Genomic DNA, 14,497 nt, shown 5'->3' on the forward strand with positions numbered 1-14,497 from the left:
TCCGTTCTCCCGAAGGAGAGGAGACACTGAGGCCTCCCCGGTCGGATCTTAGAAGCCCAGGCATAATTAGCAAGCATGGTGGCTTCCGCGCTCCAGATGGAGACTCAGCCAGAATTTGGGAGAGAGAGTGACATGGGGAGACCAAGTTTCAGTGAACAAGGCCCGCACTTTATTTTCCAAAGTAGTTTTTATACCTTAAGTTGTGCATAGAGGATAATGGGGGAAGGGGTGGAGTCATGCAAGGACAGCAGTTCCTGGTCCTAATCGAAGCCAGGCTTTCAAACTTATCATATGCAAAAGTTCAGGTGAATTACATCATCTTCTGGCCAGGAGGCCTGTTAACCTTTTAAGAAACTTATTTTTCTCTAAAGGTGGTTATTCCAAAGTCAGGCACCAGCCTCCCAAAAAGCATTGGACAAAGCTGCATTTTACATTTCTATACACCCATTATTTCAATCAATACACTGCCAAGGACACAGTAGGTAAAGAGTATGGAGACTTAGCAGCAAACATTGGCCCAACAAGTGAAAAACCCTTCACCAATACAATTTCTAATCAATCTTTTAACTACTCAAAGGAATCTGTGTTTAGGCAGTTTAGAACATCTCCTGCCTCTCACAGTTGGGAGGCTCTGAACAATCACATGTGGCCAGAAAAACCTATTCAGGCAGGCTAGAGGATTTCCAAAGGAGTTTTTTGGTTGAAACACTGTCACACCCAGGAATTATTAACTGGAGCTGTAAGCTAACTCTTTTTTCAGAGAGAGGTAGTGGGGGACAGCCCCCCGTAAAGTCAGAGGTGTAGGTGAAAGCACAAAGCAGAAAGTAGGCAGACTCTGGTTTGGGGGTAGATGCTCGAGAATTTCCAGGGGGACTCCTGAGGCTCGATCCCGCCTTTGCGTATGCCGAGCCTCCTTCCTCATGACCTTTGTCATGGGCGGAGTGCCTCACGCTGGCTCCCGGCAGTGATAGAATTCCAGTTGAGCTATTACAGATCCTCACTCAATATGCAATATGCCGGCTCCCGGCATTTGGGTGAACTCCGGGAGTTGGTGATGGACAGGGAGGCCTGGCATGTTGCGGTTCATGGGGTTGCAAAGAGTCGGACACGACTGAGTGACTGAACTGAACTGAACTGGAAAATTTAAAATTATGTATGTGGCCTGCCTTTTATTTCTTTGGGACAGCTCTCATCTAAAGGCTTTGATTACATTCGAGTGGACCAGTTTGTTTGGCTAGTGATGGGAGAAAGCAGTTTTGTATCAGTACATTTATTTTTCAAAGCTTTCATACAGTAAAATTGATCATTTTTGGTCTACAGTTGATGAATTTTAACACCTGAATAGATTTGCGTAATCACCACCACAATTGGGGTCAATTCTATTATTTAAAAACAAATATTTGAAGGCTGTTAACTGTTCTAGGACCAATAAAGTGAAACAAAGCTAGAGGAAGGGTCTCTGTGCCATATTGAACTAGTCGTTGGTGCAGAGTTTGCATGTGGTGGCCCACAAATGAATGTCCTCTGGACTGTACACAGTTTGAACTTGAGTGTTTTTAGTCCAGACAGATGGTTGCCTGTTGAGCCACAGTCTCCACCAATCCCTATTGCCTTTTGCTTTTCAATTTGACCTAGTTCTATTTCTTGCTTGGCCTTCACAACAATTTTTTGTGTGTGACCCACCCCCCACAAACACTGAAGTAGATGGTAGGATAAGAATAGTGAACCAGACCAGACTCCCAGTCTTAGCCTGCATGGAGACTGTTAGGACAACCTTTGTTGTTGTTCAGTCACTAAGTCATGTCTGACTCTTTGCACCCCATGGACTGCAGCATGCCAGGCTTCCCTGTCCTTCACTCTCTCCCAGAGTTGGCTCAAATTCATCTCCATAGAGTCAGTGATGCCATCCAGCCATCTCATCCTCTGTCGTCCCCTTTCCTCCTGCCTTCAGTCTTTCCCAGCATCAGGGACTTTTCCAATGCATCAGTTCTTCTCATCACGTGGCCAAAGTATTGGAGCTTCAGCTTCAGCATCAGTCCTTCCAATGAATATTCAGGGTTGATTTCCTTTAGGATTGACTGATTTGATCTCCTTGCAGTCCAAGGGACTCTCAAGAGTCTTCTCCAGCACCACATCCTAGGGTATAGTTTTCATACATTTTTAGGAAAACACTTCTTTAGCATAGAAGCAGGTGGGCATGGCTGTCTCTTTGCTCTCACACCCTGTCATGGTGAGTCCTTTGATCACCCGTTGCCTTTTCTTTTTTTTCTTCCACGAGACAGTTCTTAGAGTGACCTTCCACCTGTGAGGTGATGGCAGTTTCTGGTATCTGTTTCAGGGGGCCCCAAAGAGCACCTCCCAGGAGCATCCTCTTCCTCAGACCAGTCCGAGAGCTCCTCTGGGGAGCACCATGCCTTGGATGGAGGCTCTCAGGACCTTTCCCACTCGGAGCATGATGACTCTTCCGAAAAGCTAGGCCTCATCTCTGAAGCAGCCTCCCCTCCCGGGAGCCCCGAGCAGCACCCACCTGAGCTGGTCTCAGCCATCAGCGGCTGGGTTCAGTTTGAAGATGATGCACCCTGGGCCAGCTCATCACCACCTCCCAAAGAAGCAGGGGGGACAGGTAGGCCAGGTGAGGGGCTGGGAAGGGTTGGGATGAAGGTCTGTGGATGCTTTCCCAGGGATGCTTTCCCAAGAGAGGTCTGCGGGGCTGCCAGGATTCTGTTGTGCCTGCTCCAGGGCCCTGAGCCTGGCTGCCTAGGAGACAGCAGGCAGAGGTCTCCTTGGGCTTAACTCTGCACCATGTGGAAGGATCTATGTGTTCTGGGCCATTTCTAGCCTTTTACCTTTGTTCCTGGCTGTTCATCTCTCCCTGGAAGGATGCGTATGGATTCATCTATTACGGATTGGAATTGTATTTACTCAGCACCTAACTTGTAAGCTCCCTCTGAGTAAAACGGATGTCTCTAAAAGTGTGGACCGCTAACCATCTCTATCAGAGTTACCAGTTACACGTGGATGTTCTTGTATCCCAGACCTTAAGAATCCAAATCTTCAGGAGTGGGGACTGTCATGAATGGTCAAGTCTCTGACTCTGTGGCATTTTAACAGCAAGAAGCTGCACTGGGAAGCTGGGTGAAGCCAGGGGACTGGTTAGTTCCCACCCTGGTGAGCTGGCTACTTATTTTCTTGGGCACTGAAGCTTGCCGGGGGGATGTGGGATAACCTTCAGGACTGTATTAGCTTTCTATTTGCTGCTGTAACGAATTACCACAAACTTAGTGGCTTAACAAACACAACTTATTTACTTACTATGTCTGAAATTATTTATAACAAGATTCACAGCAGCATATACTTATTTTTATGCATTCTTTTTTTTAATTGTCTTCCATTGTGTTTTATCACTGGATATCGAATATAGATCCCTGTGCTGTACAGTAGGACCTTGTTTTTAACCATCCTAAATTTAACAGTTTGCATCTGCTAATCCCAAACTCCCAGTCTTTCCCTCTCCCTCTCCCCTTCCCCCGTAGCAACCGCACGTCTGTTCTGTGTGCCTGTGAGTCTGCTTCTGTTTTGTAGGTAGGTTCCCTTGTGTCACATTTTAGATTCCACATATGAGTGATAGCCTATGGCATTTGTCTTTCTTTGAGACTTGTTTCACTTAGTGTGATAATCTCTAGTTGCATCCATGTTGCTGCACATGGCATGTTTCATCCTTTTTTTACAGCTGAGTAGTATTCCACTGCATATATGTACCACATTAAAAAAAAAAAAACATACTGGAGCACAGCTGTTTACACTGCTGTGTCAGTTTCTTCTGTGCAGCAGAGTGAATCGGCCAGACGTATACATATATCCCCTCTTTTTTTGAATTTCCTTCCCATTTAGGTCACCGCAGATCGCCAAGCATGGGTGCAGCAAAGTGCTCTCGAAGCACTGAGTGTGGGCTTCCCTGGGGGCTCAGGCAGTGAAGGATCCACCTGCCGTGCAGGAGACTTGGGTTCGATCCCTGGGTCGGGAAGATCCCCTGTAGGAGGGACTGGTGACCCACTCCAGGATTCTTGCCTAGAGAATCTCATGGACAGAGGAGCCTGGCGGGCTACAGTCCAGGGGGTCGCGAAACAGTCAAACCCGACTGAGTGACTAAGTGCAGAGCACCAGGTGGAGTTCCCATTAGTTATCTGTTTTATACATAGGAGCCCACATGGCTTGATTATCTTGTAATTCTGTAGCTCAGAAGTCTGACGTGGATGTCACCGAGCTGAAACCAAGCTGCTGATCTGCGCTCCTTTCAGCAGGCCCTGGGGAAGCCTCTGTTCACTTGCCCTTTCCAGCTCCGGGAGGCTGCCCGTGTTTCTGGCACGTGGCCTCTCCCTCAGTCTCCAAACGCAGCAGTGTTGCTTCTCTCTGTGCTTTTCTTCAGGTGTCAGGTCGTCCCCTGGCTGACTTCTGCCTTCCTCTCCTGTTTCTAAGGGCCCTTGTGATGATGTTGGGCCCACGAGGATAATACAGGATAATTTCCCCATCTCCAGGTTTATTTAACCTAATCACTTCTGCAGAGTCTCTTGCTATGTAAGAGGACATTGTCACAGGTTCTGAGGATTAGGACGTAGACATGTTTGTAGGGGAACAAACATTTTGTCTACCACAGAAACGTAGAAAAAGGGATGTTTTTCTCTTGGTGGATTAAATGTTTTGCTAGTTTGGATTTTTTAAAACAATCCTTTTTTCACATGGGTTTTCAACATCATTAAACAAATATCAAGCATGATTCTATCATATAACATTTTCATTTCTATATAACGATTTGCATATTAGTATATTTTTTAGTATTTAAGCATCATTTTTCTCAGTGAATTGTTGGTGAAAAACCCATGATGCTCAAAGCAGCATGGATGAAATAAATGACAGGTCCAGACAGGCTTCCCAACCTGGCTGGAAGGAGGATTTAACCTTTACAGAACACCTAACACCAGTAAGACAATGGGCTGAGCATTTGTGCCAGTAGGGAAAAGTTACTGAACACAGGACAATGAATTGGTACAGAAGGTTTTTTTTTTTAAGTTGTTGGTTTTTTTTTTTTCTGATGTGGACCATTTTAAATGTCTTTGTTGAGTTTGTTACAGTATTGCTTATGTTTTACGTTTGCTTTTTTGGGCCATGAGGCCTGTGGGATCTTAGTCCCCCAACCAGGGATCACACCCAAACCCCCTGTGTTGGAAGGTGAAGTCCCAGGCACTGGCCTGCCAGGGAAGTCCTAGTAGGTTTGTTTTTAATGTTACATTTACTAAATATTTACTCTTTTGGGCACTGTGCTCAGTGCTTTTCTACATCATCTCATGAGCTCTTTACAAGAGTCATAGGAGGAAGGTATTTAATATTATATTTGTAATAAAGGTCCGTCTAGTCGAGGCTATGGTTTTTCCAGTGGTCATGTATGGATGTGAGAGTTGGACTGTGAAGAAAGCTGAGTGCCGAAGAATTGATGCTTTTGAACTGTGGTGTTGGAGAAGACTCTTGAGAGTCCCTTGGACTGCAAGGAGATCCAACCAGTCCATTCTAAAGGAGATCAGCCCTGGGTATTCTTTGGAAGGAATGATGCTAAAGCTGAAACTCCAGTACTTTGGCCACCTCATGCAAAGAGTTGACTCACTGGAAAAGACCGTGATGCTGGGAGGGATTGGGGGCAGGAGGAGAAGGGGATGACAGAGGATGGGATGGCTGGATGGCATCACTGACTCGATGGACATGAGTTTGAGTGAACTCCGGGAGTTGGTGATGAACAGGGAGGCCTGGCGTGCTGCAAGTCATGGGGTCGCAAAGAGTCAGACGCAACTGAGCGACTGAACTGAACTGAACTGAATACCCATGAGGAGACTGGAACAGATAGTGGTTTGGGAATATGCCTACAGTTATATGCTAGGAAGTGGCAAGAGAGAGGTTTCCCACCAGGCAGACTGGCTCCAGAACCTTTGAACAGCCTAGGGGTGCCCTGTGTGGTATATTTGCCTCGATCTTCCTGCTACTGAGATAGTTTCCTTTGCTGCCTCATTCCCAGGAGACAGCGGAGGTGAGAAACGAAGGCGGTGGGCAGTTTTCTCTGCTCGGCTGCCTAAAATGGCCCTGCTGGCTTGATCACTGATTATTTTCAAAGCATTCAGATTCTTTCACATCTTGTCCATACCTTGAACTTTAAAGATTTCCCAATTGCTCAGAACTGGTTATAGGACAGATGGATCAATTTACTTTAACTCTTCACGGCTTGTTTCTGCAAAGCTATTTGGAGTTAGTCATAATTATGTTGCCCCCATCTGACTGAGGGCCTTAGCTCGTTATTGATAATGGTTTTGACCTTTAATGGTTTTAACTTTAAATCATTAAAACCTTATCCTTTAAGTCAGCAGTTTTCAAAGTGTGATCTGTAGATCTCTGGGTTTTCCTAAGATCCTATCAAGGGATGTGTAGGATCAAAAATATTTTCATAAGAAGTCTAAGATGCTTTTTGCCTTTTTTATTATATTGGCATTTGCATTAATAGTATAAAAGTAATGGCAAATAAACTTATGGCTACTGTGTACATATAGTAAAAAATAAAGTTAATTTCATTAATATCCTTGGCAAAGTGGTAAAGACTAATTTTATTGAATCTGGATTCGTAAGTACATCTTTTTATTATTCTCTGTGATAAATTGGGAAATACATATAAAATATTTGTGCTCTGTATCAAGATATAATGGTTGTCTTAAGAAAAATAGCTATCTTGAAAAAATTAGGCTTGAAAATGTTGTGATTAAAAAAATAAATTTAAAAGCCAAAATTATTTGCAAAAGTAAAAGACAATGCAAAAAAATTCCTTAATGAACAAAATATCAGCATTTTAAAGACTAAAGACAAAATCCAACTAAAACCTGGATGACTGCCATACTCCACCCTAATCCTAGCTCTTTTTCCAGTAAAATTCTGCGTACAGAAATAGATAGCTAGCCTATAGGCTGCAGTTGGCTGAGTCTATATTTTTTAAATGTTGCATTTAAAATATTATTTAATTACTGAATTATTTAAGTTCTCTTTTAAATTTTGCACCCACAGTGAGTGCCTCCCTTGCCTCACCCTTGCCAGCCTTGCATTGTACTAAGGACAGGGGATTTATTGATGTTACTAGAGAACGAATCAAGAAATGACAACTTTGAAATGTGTTGAAAGCATAATTTTGGCCTGAGAACATTGGCTCAGACATTCATTACTAATTCCATCTGTTTCCATGGATGAACATTTAACTGAGCTCTGTGGAGGTGGGACTCTCCTCTGCAGAAAGAGTCTTATCAGCTGGTTTCCCAGCAGCTGTGAGGCTGGACATGTAGGGTCAGGCCTGCCTCAGCCCGTGTTTCTAACTCAGGGACCCAAGTACCCTGGAGGACTGTGCAGAGCTGCGGGGCGGCAAAGAAAATGGTAATAAATCCAAGGACCCTTGAATAGATGTACCACATGTTCTTCATCCATTCCTCTGTTGGTGGACATTTAGGTTGGTTCTGTGTCCTGGCTATATTGCACATAGTGCTGCCATGAACATCACTCAGCCACGAAAAGGAATGACATTGGGTCATTTGCAGAGACATGGACGGACCTAGAGTCTATCACACAGAGTGAAGTGAGTCAGAAAGAGAAAAGCAAATGTATAATATTGCTTATATGTGGAATCTAGAAACATGATACAGATGAACTTATTTGCAAAGCAGAACTAGAGATGTAGAGAACAAGTTTATGGATACCAAAGTGGGGGAAGGGGAGGTGGAATGGACTGGGAGATTGGGATTGACATATACATATACTACTATGTATAAAATAGGTAGCTAATGAGAGCCTCCGCATAGGAAACTCTGCTTAGTGCTCTGTGATGACCTCAATGGGAAGGAATTCTATAAAAGAGGGGATATGTGTATACACTGGGAATGTATGAGGGCTTCCCTCATAGCTCAGTTGGTAAAGAATCTGCCTGCTTGCAATGCAAGAGACCTGGGTTCGATTCCTGGGTCGGGAAGATCCCCTGGAGAATGAAATGACAACCCACTCCAGTATTCTTGCCTGGAAAATCCCATGGACAGAGGAGCCTGGCGGGCTACAGTCCATGAGCTCGCAAGAGTTGGACACGACTTAGTGACTAAATCACCATCACTACCATACCTGAAAAGACCCTGATGCTGGGAAAAATTGAGGTGGGAAGAGAAGGGGACGACAGAGGATGAGATGGTTGGATGGCATCACCAACTCAATGGACATGAGTTTGAGTAGGCTCTGGGAGTTGGTGATGGACAGGGAGGCCTGGTGTGCTGCAGTCCATGGGGTTACAAAGAGTCGGACATGACTGAGCAACTGAACTGATATATATATGGATGGATGATTCACTTTGCTGCACAGCAGAAGCTAACACAACATTGTAAAGCAAGTATATTCCAACAAAAAGTAAAAAAAATCCAGGAGCCCTCTCTTGACTCTCTTGCCCATCAAGGAACCTACCAAGTAAAGGATTGCCGGGTACATCCCTGTTACCTCAACTAGCCTCACCGACTAAACCAGCTCCTTCATGGGTTTCCTCACATAGGCTGTGTTTAACAGTAAGGAAGAGTGAGGGGTTGGTAGAGCTCAGGTCAGGGGACCTGCAGGAGAAGTGAGGCTTCACTGCACTCAACACAGATAATGCAGACATCTCCCCAGCTTCCATCCTGGAGGCTGTTGAGCAACTCAGGTTTTAATTTGAATCCAAAAGGTTCTGGTACTTGTGCTATGTCAGCAACATCACATACATTAACTGCAGGCATTACACGACAGTGGTGCCGGGTTTTACAGCAAGTATCTTCACCATGATAGAAACAGACCAAGACTTCTTGTAGTCGCTGCTGCTGGCTCTGTTCTTTGGGTAATACTGAGATTTCCTGCTGTGATAGCCTGAACAGTGGGCCCTAAAGCCATCAGGTCCTAAGCCCTGGCACCTGTGAACCTTGTCTTATTTGTAGAAGGGATTTTTGCTCATGGATTAAGCTAAAGATTTTGAGATAAGGAAATCATGCTGGATTATCTGGGTGGGTCCGCAGTATAATCATACATAAATAAGAGGGACATGGGGGAGATGTTGCTCACATAGAGAAGGCAGTGTGAAGGCAGAACAGAAAGGGATTTGAAGATGCTGGCCCTGAGAACTGGAGTGAGGAGGCCGTAGCCCAGGAATGCCAGTGGCCACCAGATGCTGGAAGACACAAGGAACAGATTCTCTCCTCGAGCCTCTGGAGGAAGCCTTGCTCTGTTGACATCTTAACTTTGGCCCAGTGATTCAGAGTTCAGTCTCCTAGCTTCTGGAGCTATGAGAGAACAACTTTCTGCTATTTGAACACACCAGGTTTTTGGTGCAACAGCCATGGTTACTTTAAATACCAAGTTTCTAAAATATTTCCCCTCTTTCTTTCCCTCCCTCCACTTTTTTTTTTTTTTAACTTAAAGAATCTCTTGTTTAACTTTCTTGCTTTTTCTTTTATTTATTGGAATATAATTGCTTGCAGGGTTGTGTTTGTGCTGGTCAACATTGTGAATCAGCCACGTTGTTGTTCAGTCGCCCAGTCGTGTCTGACTGTTTGCAACCCCATGGGCCACAGCAGGCCAGGCTCCTCTCTCCTCCTCTCCATTATCTCCAGATAGGTGGTCCTATCTAACTGTCTCATCCTCTTCCCTCTTTCCTCCTCCTGCCTTCAATCTTTTCCAGCACCTTTTCTGAGGAGTTGGCTCTTCACATGAGGTGGCCAAAATATTGGATCTTCAGCTTCAGGGACAGTCCTTCCAATGAACACCCAGGACTGATTTCCTTTAGGATGGACTGGTTGGATCTCCTTGCAGTCCAAGGGACTCTCAAGAGTCTTTTCCAACACCACAGTTCAAAAGCATCAATTCTTCAGCGCTCAGCCTCCTTTATGGTCCAACTCTCACATCCATACGTGACTACTAGAAAAACCATAGCTTTGATTATATGGACCTTTGTTAGCAAAGTGATCTCTATCTCTGCTTTTTAATAAGCTGTCTAGGTTGGTCATAGCTTTTCTCCCAAGGAGCAAGCGTCCATAAGTATACATCTACACCCCTCCTCTCTAGGTGGAGGCAGGCTAAGTGAGTCAAGCTGGTCTAGGGGAGCAGCTCTAATAGGGCAGGCCATTTATTAAGCACATGTTCTGTGGTAGCCACAATGCTTTACCTCCAAAGTTTACAGCCCCATGCATGCAGGCAGGGTGTGACGTTCCACAAGAACAAAGTTTCCATAGAAACTGATTTTTTGACTTCAGCCCTCTTCCCAGTCACATAAGCATCACCCATGGAAACCGACTCTTACCTGTAATGAGATTGTAGTTTCTCAGTTTATTCTCATTTTATTCCTTTACATCTGTTCTATTTGCTTCTAGCAAATGCCTAGCACTTTCCAATCCGCTGTCTTTGTGTCAGGAAAAAATGGAAAAATGTGTGTCTTGGACTCGTCCCATGTAGCCTCTCTACTAATATCCTTTTATAAGAAAAAGGATGATCTTGGCCTCAGAGAAATAGGTGGGGGGGTGGGGTGGGGGGTGACAGAGGAGGACTGATGAGTGCCTGGATTCCTGGAAGCAAAAAAATGGAGCTTTACTCCACCAGCTTGTCCCTTACCTTAACATCCTGGCTTGCAAAGAGAAGCTGGGAAAGAAGCAATCACAGGGGAGTCCGTAGGGAGAGAAATGTTCCCTGGGACACTCTTTCCCCTCCCTCAGTCCCTACTCCTCAGCTCCTCCACAGTTTTCCTGAGAGATGAAAACAAACAAACAAACAAAAAAACCCTCCCAAAACCCCACAAAAGAATTTCTCTTTTAAGCAGTGCCACCTAAGAATAAAGCCAAGAGGGCATTGGATTTTAGCCTGGCAGGAGAATGTGCAATTTGCCTTCATTAAAATGCAGGAGGCTGTAGGCAGGGAAAGGAAGGGACAAAGAGACTGTCAGTAATGGTAAATCTCTTATTTTTGTGGCATTTAAATGCCAGAAGCTGCACTGGGGACTTAGAGGAGCCAGAGGGTGGTTTGTCCCCACCCTGGTGACCTGGCTACTTAATTTATTGTTCACCGACCACTGATGCATACCAAGGGTGCCTGAATAACTAGGAGCAACAGCTAGAAGGAAAAACACGTCCAGAAATGCTTAAATCCATCAAGGAGACGACTTTCTTTTGGACATCAACTAGGGCAGAATGTGAAGTGCCATTATGGTTGGTCTGGGAAAAAGGGGCTATGTGATCTTTTTCAGAAAAATATGGATAAAATATGGAGCCTTTCTAAAAACACATATATAGGAAAGAGAACGGGCACCAGTTCCTTGGACCTGATGATGCTAGGAATGAAAGGGCATATAAAATCATGCCTCTTGAATCTTTTGTACAAGTTGTTTCCTCTGTTAAAACCCCTGAAATTTGGTGAAGGCCAATGTGAAATTCACATATCTGACTTAAGATCAGTTTGGCTCAAGCCATGTTGATACATATTCTCTTTGTGTACATGTGTCTGTGTATGTGTGTGTGTGTGAGTGTGTTCTCAGTTGTGTCCTACTCTTTGTGACCACATGGACTGTAGCCCACCAGGCTCCTCTGTCTCACAGGGTTATCCAGGCAAGAACACTGGAGTGGGTTATCATTTTCTCTTCCAGGGGATCTTTCTGACCCAGGCAATGAACCCGAGTCTCCCGCATCTTCTGCTTTGCAGGGGGATTCTTTGGCGTCCCTTGTGGCTCAGCTGGTAAAGAATCTACCTGCAATGCAGAAGACCTGGGTTTGGTCCCTAGGTTGGGAAGATCCCCTGGAGAGGGGAAAGGCTACCCACTGCAGTATTCTGGCCTAGAGAATTCCATGGACTGTATAATCCATGGAGTTGCAAAGACTCAGAAACGAGTGAGTGACTTTCACTTCACTTCTTTACCACTGGGCCACCTGGGAAGCCCAAATATTCTCTTTCAGTTCAGTTCAGTCACTCAGTTGTGTCTGACTCTTTGCAACCCCATGGACTGCAGCACGCCAGGCCTCCCTGTCTATCACCAACTCCCAGAGCTTACTCAAACTCATGTCCATTGAGTTGGTGATGCCATCCAACCATCTCATCCTCTGTTGTCCCCTTCTCCTCCTGCCCTCAATCTTTCCCAGCATCAGAGTCTTTTCCAATGAGTTAGCTCTTGGCATCAGGTGGCCAAAGTATTGGAGTTTCAGCTTCAACATCAGTCCTTCCAATGAACACCCAGGACTGATCTCCTTTAGGATGGACTGCTGGTTGGATCTCCAAGGGAATCTCAAGAGTCTTCTCCAACACCACAGTTCAGAAGCATCAGTTCTTTGGTGCTCAGCTTTCTTTATAGTCCAACTCTCACATCCATACATGACTACTGGAAAAACCATAGCCTTGACTAGACGGACCTTCGCTGGCAAAGTAATGTCTCTGCTTTTTAATATGCTGTCTAGGTTGGTCATAACTTTTCTTCCAGGGAATAAGTGTCTTTTAATTTCATGGCTGCAGTCACCATCTGCAATGATTTTGGAGCCCCCCAAAATAAAGTCAGCTACTGTTTCCCCATCTATTTGCCATGAAGTGATGGGACTGGATGCCATGATCTTAGTTTTCTGAATGTTGAGCTTTAAGCCAACTTTTTCACTCTCCTCTTTCACTTTCAAAATATTCTCTTTAGATTTTTTATTAGAACAATTAATGTCCAGTAGTCATGTTTGGATGTGAGAGTTGGACCATAAATAAAGCTGAATGCAAAAGAATTGGTGCTTTTGAACTGTGGTGTTGGAGAAGACTGTGGCGGGTCCCTTGGACTGCAAGGAAATCCAACCAGTCCATCCTAAAGGTAATCAGTCCTGAATATTTACTGGAAGGACTGATGTTGAAGCTGAAACTCCGATACTTTGGCCACCTGAGGCGAAGAACTGACTCATTGGAAAAGACCCTGATGCTGGGAAAGACTGAAAGTGGGAGGATAAGGGGACTACAGAGGATGAGATGGTTGGATGGCATCACCGACTCAATGGACATGAGTTTGAGCAAGCTCTGGGAGTTGGTGATGGACAGGGAAGCCTGGTGTGCAGTCCATGGCGTTGCAAAGAGTCACACCGACTGGGGTGACTGAACTGAACTGAATGTCGAACACTTTAAGGTAAAGTGAAAGTCACTCAGTCGTGTCTGACTCTTTGCTATCCCATGGACTATACAGTCCATGGAATTCTCCAGGCCAGAATACTGGAGTGGGTAGCCTTTCCCTTCTCCAGGGGATCTTCCCAACCCAGGGATTGAACCCAGGCCTCCCACATTGCAGCCAGATTCCTCACCAGATGAGCCACAAGGGAAGCCCATTGGAACACTTACACTTTGGACTTAAATTAGCATAGGCATACTGTTCACACGTTGGAAATATTGTTCCGGTTTGAAAATGCTGTGTGATCAGTCTGAATTACATGGTAAAAAATGTCAAAAAAAGGACTTAACTGAAAACACATTTGCTGAACTCTGAAGTAAATGCATAGATATTCCGTTAAACCATGAGAGGAACCAAAGTGCTTTTTAAAAAAAAAAAAAAAGATTCTGATGGATTTGTTCAAATCAAAATTGAATCTTTATGTTTTTCTCTCAAAGAAATATTTTTGAAAATGGATCTACACCGGGTGTGTTTTATTCCCGTGTTGTGCTTTAGCAGTAGTGTTTCTGAAGTGGGCCAGTTGCACAGAATTTTCCTAACTTAATGTTTTGCCTCCTCAGACTTCTAAATTGTACCACACCAGGAGGAATGTAGTCGTCAGCTTCGCTGTCACCTAAAATTGTTACACAGATTGTCTCAGAGACAAGGCCAATGTGCATTTTCAAGTGTGTGGGTGTGCTTAGAATACATTTGCAAATGCATGCAGCCAAGTTGAAAGAGCAAAGTTCATCCCCGAAATTAAAAAAAAAAAAAAATTAAGGCGCTATTATCCGCAGGAGGCTTCCTGTTCACTCATCGTGTTGTGCACTGACCTTGTTCTAGGGACACAGCGATTTTGTGGCAAGGCCAAGGCCACGAGGCTGAATTGGACCCATTATGCGGATCCTGCAGGATATGCATAATTTCAAACATGGAAAAAAAAAAAAAAACCTTGATTTCCGGAACCTTTGTTTCCCCTGTCCTTCAAATGTCTTCCCTCAGAGCTTGGACTGAGGCCTTCCCATTGTGTCTGGGGGTGCAGAGGGAAGCTAACTGTCTGACCAGAGAAAGACCCACTTGTTTGGGGGAGGACCAGAGATGATGTCAGCCATGTAAGAGGGAGGCAGCTGAGAGTCCTGAAGAAGAGGAGCCCAGCGGTTAGATTCTGTGAGGTTGTTCACTCTGGCTGCTGGGGGAGAATGGTGGGCGGGGGTGGGATAAGATCCCAGCCGTTTGGTGACTGTGGAGGCCAGGAGCCCCGCAAGGCTTGCGTGTATT

At 44.8% G+C, this 14,497-nt stretch overlaps 1 protein-coding gene across 4 annotated transcripts in view; it reads left to right on the top strand.

The window, feature by feature from the left end:
• Positions 1-14,497, top strand: part of STON2 (stonin 2) — a 170,703-nt gene that overhangs the window by 46,396 nt on the left and 109,810 nt on the right. For 2 of the 4 annotated variants that reach the window (XM_006049558.4, XM_044924660.2), the window contains exon 3: positions 2,339-2,632. The exons of 1 other annotated variant lie outside the window; for it this stretch is intronic. In XM_006049558.4, the coding sequence (XP_006049620.4) occupies positions 2,339-2,632 (294 nt within the window). The remainder of the gene's footprint in view (positions 1-2,338; positions 2,633-14,497) is intronic. One more of the 4 variants, XM_006049559.4, reaches the window with a different exon arrangement.

Source organism: Bubalus bubalis, chromosome 11, assembly GCF_019923935.1.
Source record: "Bubalus bubalis isolate 160015118507 breed Murrah chromosome 11, NDDB_SH_1, whole genome shotgun sequence".
Classification (NCBI taxonomy): domain Eukaryota; kingdom Metazoa; phylum Chordata; class Mammalia; order Artiodactyla; family Bovidae; genus Bubalus; species Bubalus bubalis.